Raw genomic sequence first — 11,219 nt, forward strand, 5'->3', positions numbered from 1 at the left:
TCTCTCTCCTCTCTCCTTGCCTCATCCTATCATTCTTTTTCATTTCTTGGTTATTACGTAGATATGGTGTCTTGCATGGGAAATCATATCTATTTTTTCCTCATTATCTTTTTTACTATGTTACCAAATTATTTACGTGACACCCTTATTAATTTTATAAACATCATGAGGATTGGAACTAGTCTAAGCTGCTTACGCCCGGAGTTACCGATGCAGCTACCAAGCGGCGGCGTCGCCGGTGCCGGTAAGACTCTTCTCCCCCTTGCCTTTACCAACTCTTTTTTTTCTTGAAAATTATTATCTACCGACTCTTTTCACCGCCGGTCGGTACATCAGGTTCTCGGTAGTCAGTTCGGAGTTAATCAGAGATTTCGTTGTTTTTCTTGAGGAGAAATGGTTCCAAGCACGTGCTCGACCTATCCCGTCGACTAACACTCGTCGGCGTCTGGTGGGCTTGATTGTTCCCTCACTCGCCTTTCCACTTGTTCACGCGTCAAAACCAGGCCTAGCCCATGCAGCTGGCTCAGGCATCGCGGCCTTGTTTGGGCTTTTGTATGTTGTGTGGGTGGGTGGGCCGGGTACCCACACATGGGCCGTGCTCTAGCTCTGGATTTATCAAATCGGACTTCCCATATGGATTTTTCGTTGATTATTGTTTAAAAAAATAGATTTTTCGTTGATGAAAACGGACCAAAATGGGGGTAACTAGGCTAGTTGACTGTTGCAGGTAAAAGAAAGGAAAACAAGCAAAGTATCTTTTGAAACACCAAGCGAGATGAAACAGGGAAGACAAAAAAAAAAAGACTTTCAGAAAAGGAGTGTAATGGTACATAATTAACTTGACTATATAGCATTCGTTCAACTTTCATTTTCAAAGAAGCTGATACAGTTCTATAGTCTATAGATGTTTACATAATGACCAATCTTATTGCTACAGTGCCTCTAAACCCTAGGAGACGGATGGTGATATTATTTTCTCACACAAGTAGTAGGTCATACGCACATGCACATTTATTCAAGAAAGCACATAGCACACCTGTTATTATTCAAACCACAATATAAGCATACTCTTCCACTGATAGCACACCTTGCATTATTACATTTGCCCAAGAGAAGTTATGTGGAGCGCACAACATACTCCTCACTTCGATTCAAATGATGAGGGCCTCGGGAAGAGCTTAATGTGATAGGGTTGCGGGAATACAAGGTCCGAAACACGGAACATTTGACCTCCTTTGATCTCCTTCCACCTACGAGCTCCAGAAAAGAACATGTATAGATATAACGACGCACAAATATAAGAGAAGTGAATGGAATGGTTATGCACATGCATGATGCATAAGCAAGTCCCATGTGAGTTTTTATAATGCACGCATATATATGACATAGTGCTTGATATATATAATGGTTGCACTGTCTTTTGTCAACGGCGGCATAAATGGGTTCTGTATCCATCTTATTGTACGACCCATTTCGTTCAGCTTCACCAAATAGTAGCTTTGTAAGAAATGTAAATGCATGGTGTGGACTCGATCAGTATGTAACCTGTATTTGGTCACCAAAGCGTGAAGGAACATAGCAATCTGAAGCTTAGTGAAGTCGGCACCAAGGCAGTGCCTTGCACCATCTCCAAATGGTATGAAATTCTTCATTAAAGAGGTCCCATGGGTTCCCTGCAGATTTTAGTAGAACATTAATGCACGCTCAAATTGATGCAAAAGTGAAAATAATTGCTAGGTGGCTAGTTATTTATATTCTGTTCATAGTTTGACATATATTTCTGATCAGTGCAAAATGATCTTACCTGCCATCTCCATGGATTAAAGGTGAGTGGATCTTCAAAAATCAAAGGATTTAAATGCACTGCCATGGGGCTGACCAAGACCAACCATCCCTCTGGAATCGTATAGCCTGAATCATGAATATATTAACAATCAGATGATTTATGTAAATTCATACTGGTGTTATATATACTACTACTCGCAGCAGTCCCATCGGAAAAACAGTCATCTTGGAAAATGATTTCTTTTGGTAATGATAATAACGAATTAATAATGTCTATGCATGTAAGATAAGAAAAATACCATTTACATGAACATCCTTCAACGTCTTTCTAAAAATCCCGGGACCATGGCTACTTACGCGAGCCATCTCATTAATAACCTTCACGTGGAAGAAATTATCAGATTAAGTTAAAGAAGATGCAAACAAAGTGTTTTGCTGAATAGCCCAATGTGAAATTGCGAAAGTTAGAAAATATGGAGAAAAATAACTGAGCGTAGCTATTGTGCATAAGTGTTTCGACACATGTAAGTATTAAAGCTCACTAGTGGCTTGCACGTAAGTGCCCCTGTGCACGTATGAGCACTGCTATTATGTATGATACTCTAAGCACACAGACTTGTATGTGGGTTACTATTGCAGGGTACTATATATGCACCTTTGATATATCTATGCACATGTTGAAGCATTGAAATGACATGTAACAATCGTGATTTATACATAAGGGTTGATAATAGTATATGTCGCATAACATGGGTCATTCGCACTGCATGTACGGACTCTACTTCGTCTTAATTTGCATGGCATTTTGGTACAAAGGACTTGAGTGTAGAATTGTTGTTGGGAGCGGATCATTGCCACTTCTATATAAATGATATAGATGGGACAAGTATGGTATAGTGAAATAGATCAATGAGAGCTACACAACGCTAGATTGGTAAATGACACGATGTTAGATGGAAGGTAGGGCGATGCCAGACGTAAGGTAGGAAGATATAGGGAACAATGACCTAGTGAGGGCGTCCCATAAGAAAATAGGATGTTGTGACACTCGATCCATTTTAAATGTGACTCGGTTGTGGCTATGAGTGCTGCGTGCACATATTTAAGCAAGGGTGTAGCTGACATATTAGGCAACATATGCTATGCAAACCACCTTCGTATGCAAACTATGGAAACTCCAATCTGGGTCATCAGATCAACATCCAAGGGGAGGGGCGTAGGGGCATGGGAGGGGGGATTTGCAAAAGTGTGATTACCCAATCCAAGAGCGAGTCTAGATTGTAAAATTATCCTATCCTCCATGCCCCTTGGATGTTGATCTGATGGCTCAGATTGGAGTTTTCATAGTTTGCATACGAAGGTGGTTTGCATAGCATACGTTGCCGAGATTTTAAGGGTGTAGCTAACTTGTAACCTTTGTCCTTCAGCTATAGCATATTTAGTTTACCCTTTTTACTGAAACGAGAACGAAAGTGTACATAGGGTGCTACGTGTGTGCGGTCCTATCCCTCAGGAGAGCTGGTTAGTGCGACTTTAGAGGATGGGGTGTTATAGTCTACAGATGTATGTGAGATAGGTAGAGGTAGCTACCGGAGCGTCCTTTTATAAAAAGCAAGGTTGGTAGACTGTATTAATTTGCTAGGAGAATGAGGTTCTATTCAGAAATTACATCCGTAAAAGTTGAAGCTCAGGTTGACTCAAGGGAATACTAGGCCTATTTGTATAAGCACAAACTGTTGTTTGATTTTATAGAAGCTCGATTGCCATTTTGCAGAATTACCGAGACCTATGGATTCCACTACTGGTCATCGAGCCACACGGCTTTCTTGTATTAAATTAGAAAACCTCATAAGTTTCAAGGTGCCACTATATCATAAGTTTCAATGAGTCACTGTTACTTTGACAATTAAAGCTTGCTCTTTGCCATCGGTGCAATCTAGTTTTTTCGGAGAGCATGGAAGCATTACTGTTTTCATTCCTTATTGATCCTACATAAAGATCTGTAAAATACCAATATGGAAAAAATATTGATGCTTTTCAGTGGCTTAATCTGATCCAAATCGGTACTCCTCAGGTCCATGTTTGTATGAGTACATTTCTCATTCTAATAGATAATACTAACTTATTAACCTCAAAAAAGAAAGTTGTTAGTTTATGGACCTGTATGTAATGTGATAAAATATCCCAGGAGCATCTAGCTGAACATAATTATGTTAACTGCTGTCATCAGAATATTAAATACATTCATGATAAAATTACCCGATTAGTGAATTTCATATACTTGAACTCCTCCCATGTGATTCTTGAATTCAGCTCTTGTTGTTTTTTCAGTATTGCGTCATGCTCCTATAAAAGGGAACTCTTTACATTCTAATAGTCTGCACTAAGTCAATTTACTGATGCACCCTAGGTACTGAATGGTAATTGGATCCTAGATAAAAATTAAAACTAGAAGAGAAAACTGAGATATTTGCACTTTTAATACAAAATAAATTGTTAAATACTTCCTCCGTCTAAAAATCAGTGCACTTCTAGTCTTGTCTTAATCCAAACTATGTTAACTTTGACGGGGTTATGGACAAGAGTATCAGCATTTTTGACACCAAATATGTAAACTATAAAAAATATATTTCATGATGAATCTAATGACACTTATTTGTTATCATACATATTGGAATAATTTTGTATAAATTTGATCAAACGTAGAATGATTTTTTTTTGACTTAGGACATAGATAAAGCCTAAAGGTGTACTTATTTGGGGACAAAGGGAGTGGGGACCAATCAATGGAAATAATAGAATGAAAGTACGGTAAGACTGATGAAGTGTATGCTTTACTTCGGGTAGGAACACGAACCGTAAGTGCTTCCACTACATTTGGGCTGTTTGTGAGGAACTTCATGCCTATGGTGAGTGTTGTTGGTGTTAATGCAATGCCAGCGAATATGAGCCCACAAACTAAATCCACCATGAAATCTTCATCCACCAATGCCTCTTCACTTTGCAATTCTTCAACAACTATGTCCAAAAAGTCCCCATATCGTTTTTGCGGTGTACTAATCCGTCGTTTCAGCAAATCTTTCATCAACTTTTGCACATATTTCCTTGCCTGTATATCAAGGGCAATAGTTATACCATCCAATATACAAAGAAATTTGATAGTAATGTCTACATATATATGTTTTGGTCTCAAAACTAGTGTAAATGCGATGAAGTCCCACACTACTTAATGTATTATAGGGAAAGGATTGAGAATCGCAGGCTTCTCAAGATTTGCATTAAGAAGCTTCTTTATTTGCAATGAGCCCATGTAAGTGTGCTTACAACAAATTTACATATAAGCTTGAGGTTTGAGTATTAGTTTTACCCTCTCATGTTTTCTAAAAAAATAACAAGCTGAAATGAAGCTTTTTTTTCTGCCCATTTCCAAAATCAAAAAGTTATGAGATGACCCAAGTAGAGCAATGCTCTTTGCAAGCCTTACCACTGAGGCTGGCTTTTGTGGTGAGATCATGTATGATTCATCCATTTTCTTTATAAACTATGATTCAACCATTCTAAAGATGTTTGTCTATATACAGATAACTATTTCCTTATAAAAATGAAAAAAGTATGGAGAACTATTTATAGTTAAATAATAATAATTTTCTTATCTGCTAGTAATCCAAGTATGCGAGCAAGTGCAAACACCTGCATGCTTTGATAAAATTTTGTCCCTGGAATATAAATTGGGAAGGATAATAAGCCTTGGAAGAACAATTCGAATTTTTTTCTCAATTCCTTTGTGCTTGGGCTCTCGGACTCAATGCCAATAACCTTCTTGATTGTAATACGAAACAACATCTGCAAGAAGGCAAAACAACTTAAATTGATAGGGGGCACATTTTATATAAAGTAAAAATTAAGATTTAGAACAATCACTAAGATAACTAGTTAAATGAATGCCAATGAGCTAGAGTGCATAATAACATCCCAGTCATAAAAAGAGCATACACACAATTACATTAAGGTCAATTGGTAGCTCTTAGTTAGATGGCTTAAATGGTGTTTTGGCTCATAAAAGGGGCCAATTTTGCCATTGTTCGCTTCGCTTATTTTTTCACCTCATGCCTACCTTCCATGTCAAATTAAAAGAAAATGTAACGGATTATGTTTCAGAACAAAGATGTATGTGATATATTTTATTGTCACAAGCTCCTTTTGTATCTCTATAAGGTATGCATGAAAATTTAGATGTTTATGAAAATTAGGTTTTGTAACATATCTCTGTAAGCTATATTTCGAACTGCAAGTATTATAAGCTGGCCTTCACCTCCTAAACTTCTAGGCTGGTACTAAACTCACCAACTACAACCATTTAGATTGCATGGGCCAATAACACAACCACTACAATGGTATATTGGACTGGGTAATTATAGTATTATATAAAAATAGTTAACTTACATCAGTCATGGCCTCCTTCACCTCGATGTTTGGATTAGCAGCCCATGTTCTAAGGGACTCTGTGATGATGCTCTCCATTTCAGATACGAACGCTTCCTTAAGGTTTTTTGGTGCATAGAGTGGAGCAGCGAAGCTTCGGAAGTATTTGTGAATGGAACCGTAGCAAGCGGAGATGCTCTTCTTGCCAAATATACTATTTATCGTGTCAGGGTACCATAATTGGAACAGCTTGTCGTTATGACGAAACATAAAACGGTTGAACTCCATGTCCATCGAAACAACCACAGGCTTCCCCACAAAGCTGGTCTTGAAGAGATGGCCATACCTAAGAAAAGAGATAACGACTTAGATAATATCCCGCCGGATCATTATTTGCTTGATCTTGTGTACGTAGTTGTAGATTGGCACAACAAGAATGCAAAAAGGTTAAGAATGTCTTAGTTAGGAACACAATGATGCTTTTAGAGGTTTACTTTATTTTAGGCATGTGATTGGAGGCGTACTTGCAGTGTGGTACGTGCGTGATTGCGTCTGTGTGTGGTGGTGTGTACATATATATGTGTTGCTCTTGTGATAATGGCAAAAACAATGACTGCGGTAGATGATAATTGTTATAGCTAGATTAGCCTACCCGTTTCCCATTAAGCTCGCCCATGGTGAGCCTATTGTATATCAGTTGTACACTGCATTCTCTTCAAATTAATGGCATGTCTGGGAATTAATTATTTCTATCATGTATATAAGCAAGAGTGAGTTGAAGTTAACGTATCACACCTTTTCAGCCTCAGCTTGTAGAAGTCTGGAATGTCCAATGAAGAGCTTGACTTCAAGAGTTGGAGTGTCTCGCCAACAATAGGTAAGCCCATGGAGCCAGGAGGAAGCCTCCCATTGCACGCAGGGTTCGCCCTCCGGTAGATAAAGTGAAGAAGCCACCCTAGAACGAGTGTAAAGACGCCATATAGAACAACATCCGGCACTTGCAGCTCCATCATCTCTATGATGATCAAATTCAGTTGTGCTTAACTGGCGGATGAAGAACGAAGCCACTTGGACCCATATATATAGTTGCTGAAATGTTGTAAAACCATTGCACCAAATTAAATGATTCGGTTGGGAGACCTACACCAACACTCCTTGTCGTGAGTTTGAAGGGTGGATACTATATACGGTACGTGAAAAATGCGTGACTTTTGACGCGTAAACAGTAACGCACAGCCGTTAGATAGCTCGGGAGTGGCCATTGGGGTCTAGAAAAAATATTTTTATTATTTTCATTTGCAAACTCTTGTTCTAACTAGGCCAGCACATGTTGTCACTTTGGTCTTAACTACAAGTATTAGTTTTCTAATCTTGATCAAACTTGGGTGTGCCAAATTACATCACTTGTGCTTTCCGGATGCAAGGAGCTAACAACCATCACTGCTATTGGCATATTATATATTAGTAGTAGCTATCGTTAGAGCATATCCGGACAACTGTGGGGTTTAGGTGTGCAACAGTGCAATTTGGCGAGCAAGTCCTTTCTTACGCTATTGTCGTTACATCTTCACATTCCGTTAGCTACTTATTATTACAATTTTCTGACGGGATCATGAGAAATTTGTGTATTTAGGACTCCAAACATCACGCTTCGTAGTTTTGTCATTTCTAACATTGACTTCGCGAATATGGGCCTCCAAAATATATGCCACTTGATTTCCTTGCCATTAGATGTATTTTCTCTCTTTTCTAGTATTTCTCCCTGTATTTTTTATATGTATGGACAATTTTACCCTTCTATTTTGCATGACGTCCGAAACGTTCCGTCTCCCGATGGACTCTTCTCCTTGATCTAGGACCCGGCGCCATGGATTTCCAACCGCCTGTCGAGCTCCCCTGCGCGCGCCATCCCGTCCTTGCATACAGCGCACCCCTGCGCGGCCTCCTCCCCGCCCGCCGCCGCGTCCGCGAGGTGCCCCGGCAGCACCTCGAAGTCGTCCTCGTCGAGCGGCACCAGGAGCTAGCAGCTCCCACCCGACGCCGCTCCGGAAGATGCCGTCGAGCTCCGCGTCGCCGTCGCCGAAGTCGAACAGTGGCTGTGGGAGAAGATCGAGTCGTCGTCCCCGCTGTCGATCCCCCTCCAGGCGATACAATGTCTGGATGGACAAAAATCAAATTCGGATGGAAACTGCGAAGCACGAAATGAGGAGATTTCTTACTTGACGACCGAATACACAGGATTGTCTTGGAGGGGATTCGGGAAAGTCGTCAGATCGACAACACCAATAAAATCAGTAATCAGTGAACATAAAGCTAAAAGTTTATATGCTATTTCAGTCTTTCAGATGCTGAATCCCCTATGCCGGCTGCAAACTCCATCAGAATTCAGAAGAACTAATCACTTTTACTGATTTCATTGGTGTTTGATTGCATCGCCTGGATGCAGCTCTGCGTTTCCTGGCCATAAAGCGACCGGGCCTGCAGCTTGAGCTGCATAGACCGGAGACAGAGGGAGAGAGGTCTCCCGGGCGGCAGCGGCCGGCCGGCCGGCCCGTCCAGGTGGCGGCGGTGGCCAGCCAGCCTGTCCAGGGCTTGCAGCAAGATGGCGAGACGGGCCACGGGAGAGAAGAGATGCGATGCGAACGGGAGATAGAAGAGAAACACGATCAGGAGATTCAGGAGACACTTTCTGGTGAAAAAAAATAGAAGGGTAAAATGGTCCATACATGTGAGAAATACAAGGATAAAATACTAGAAAAGAGGGAAAATACACCTAATGGCAAGGAAATCAAGTGGTATATGTTTGAAGGCCTATTTTATGTTAGGAACGGCAAAACTAGGAAGTGTGATGTTTGGAGTCCCAAATATACAATTTTCTCATCATTTCCTTTGTGGAAGAAAGAAACCGTATCCTTTTGCATCATTTGTGTTATGAGCATTCAAAGCTCATTTGCACAAAACCATAAGGCACAAATAATCTAATATAAGGACTTTGTTACTAGCATATATACACAAAGGGTCATCACCCACGGTTCGTTCCACAGCCGCGAGAAAAACTGCTTCATAGATGCGGTCATTTCTTTTACCGTGGATGAAAATCCAAGATACAAAACTGCGATGGGTACTTTGTCACTCACTCATATCTGAAAAACTTAAGAAAACCTTTATCGGCATTAATAGAAAGTTATAAGTTTCATTTGGCCTAGGCAGACTGGTCCAACGGTTAGAATTATTAGTTTTTGAATCTTGATCGAACTCTCTTTTCTCTCCCGTGCGTGGTCACCGTGGCCAAATTGACCACGGCGCCGCTCGCTCGCGCCGAGTGCCGCTTGTTCTAGCCCATGGCTGTGCGTTCTGCCTACGCTGCTGCCGCGGCGCCGTCACTGCCATGGCCGGCCCTGCACGCCGCGACCCCCCCCTCCGGACCATCTTCCTCAAATCGACCGCAACCGAAGCTCCTTCATCACCGTAGCTTCCCCCCCGACTCGTCCTTGCCAAGCTCCGGCCCTCCATCGCAGGGAATCGAGGTGGAACAGAGCCGTCAGCCCCTTTTTCCGCCCCCAAATCCACCCACCGTCGAACTCCATCGTCGGACCACCATTTCCGGCCTCTAAAGGCTCGAACCGAACCTAGGTGAGCCCCCGAAGCTCATGCTCTCCTCGTTCCATCGCGTTCCGCGAGTTTCCGCGCTCGTTCTCGACCACGCCGCCGCCAACCGAGCTGTTCACCGCCGCCGCATGCTACGCGTCCCGCTCGCGCCGCCCCCCGCCACGCTAGCGCGAGCATCGGCGCCGCACGGCCACACTGGTGCTCACCCCACGTCGCACCGCCGCCGTTTGGCCCCACCGCCGCCGGCACGCGCCGCGCCGCTGCTCCCCTGCCCTAGCGCCACCGCCGTCGCGCAGTCGCACCGCCGCCAACGCCTCTGCGCCACCCCCCGCGTCGCGCCACCACCGCGGGCCTGGGCGCGCGAGCCAAGGGCCCCGCCGCCGCCCTGCTCGCCGTCGGCCGGCGCCGCCGCCGCGGCCTCTCCTCCCCTGCGCCCGAGCCGCGCGCGCCCTGGCGCGCCTGGCCGCACCGCCCCCTCTCTGTTTTTGTCCCACTGACCAGTGGGGCCCACTGGTCAGGGGGGAGTTAGGGGATTTATCTTTTATTTTGTGTTCAATTTCGGCTGTAGCTTGTAAATTCCATATAAAATCAAGGAAAAATATGAAATAAATTTTGTTGGATTTGTTAGAGTAAGATCTATGGAGGAAAAATATCCACAGTGGCAAAATGACCTTTTTACCCCTGCAAAAATTTAAAATGTGTTTAGCCTTGCTTAATTAGTTTCTATAGATCTGTTAATCTAAAAATTATGAAATTTTTGCAGTAGCTTACTTTAAGCATGATTGATCCACCATAAAATTTTCATACTCATAGGACCTAGTTTAGTATATGAATATAAAATGTAACCAAACTTAAATATGTGTATATGAATAATAATATTTTTTACATGTAAATTTTTATACAAATTATAAGAGGCAAATAATAATGTCTTTGCTAGTCATATTTTATTTTATTGTAAATCATGCTCTAATTGATAATTTGGCCTCTAATTGTTTCTAGCACTAGGGTTAAAGTTAATTATCACCATACCTGTGTCATTTTATGTAAATTGTTAATTTGTTAATGTTTATCTTCTAATGGCAAATTCATGATGGCATTTACTCATTGTCTCATATGCATGGCATTTACTCATTGTCTCATATGCATGCATATAGAAACCGCGACCGAGGAAGTCGTGTACGAGGTGATCGCGGAGCCGTAGGAGCAGACGGAGCCAGCCCCGCAGGAGTTTCGTGACGACCCGGCCCAAGGCCCAGTGGACGCTAACATTGAGCAGCAGCCCACAGGCAAGCCCCGGAGCATAACCTAATATTTTAACTTATGAAATGTTTATATATGTTTACTTGATTATGCATTAAGTTTCTAGGCGTTGGATGAAACCCTAGTTGCATGATTCCTAGGTT

At 42.2% G+C, this 11,219-nt stretch overlaps 1 protein-coding gene across 2 annotated transcripts; it reads right to left on the reverse strand.

Moving 5' to 3' along the window:
* Positions 1 to 868: 868 nt before the first annotated feature.
* Positions 869 to 7,246, reverse strand: LOC120659711 (cytochrome P450 87A3-like). 2 transcript variants are annotated; one of them, XM_039937931.1, is made up of 9 exons: positions 7,003 to 7,246; positions 6,229 to 6,553; positions 5,476 to 5,628; positions 4,642 to 4,894; positions 4,045 to 4,133; positions 2,085 to 2,163; positions 1,805 to 1,911; positions 1,323 to 1,673; positions 869 to 1,278 (listed from the first exon to the last, which is right to left on the reverse strand). In XM_039937931.1, exons 1-8 carry the CDS (start codon positions 7,218 to 7,220, stop codon positions 1,362 to 1,364), a joined length of 1,536 nt encoding a protein of 511 aa, XP_039793865.1. In that variant the 5' UTR covers positions 7,221 to 7,246; the 3' UTR covers positions 869 to 1,278; positions 1,323 to 1,361. The 2 variants fall into 2 exon arrangements, with proteins under 2 accessions (XP_039793865.1, XP_039793866.1); XM_039937932.1 differs by having other exon boundaries at positions 1,029 to 1,250; positions 1,546 to 1,673.
* Between the last annotated feature and the right edge of the window lie 3,973 nt (positions 7,247 to 11,219).

The sequence above is a fragment of the Panicum virgatum genome, chromosome 2N (assembly GCF_016808335.1).
Source record: "Panicum virgatum strain AP13 chromosome 2N, P.virgatum_v5, whole genome shotgun sequence".
In the NCBI taxonomy this organism is placed as follows: Eukaryota; Viridiplantae; Streptophyta; class Magnoliopsida; order Poales; family Poaceae; genus Panicum; species Panicum virgatum.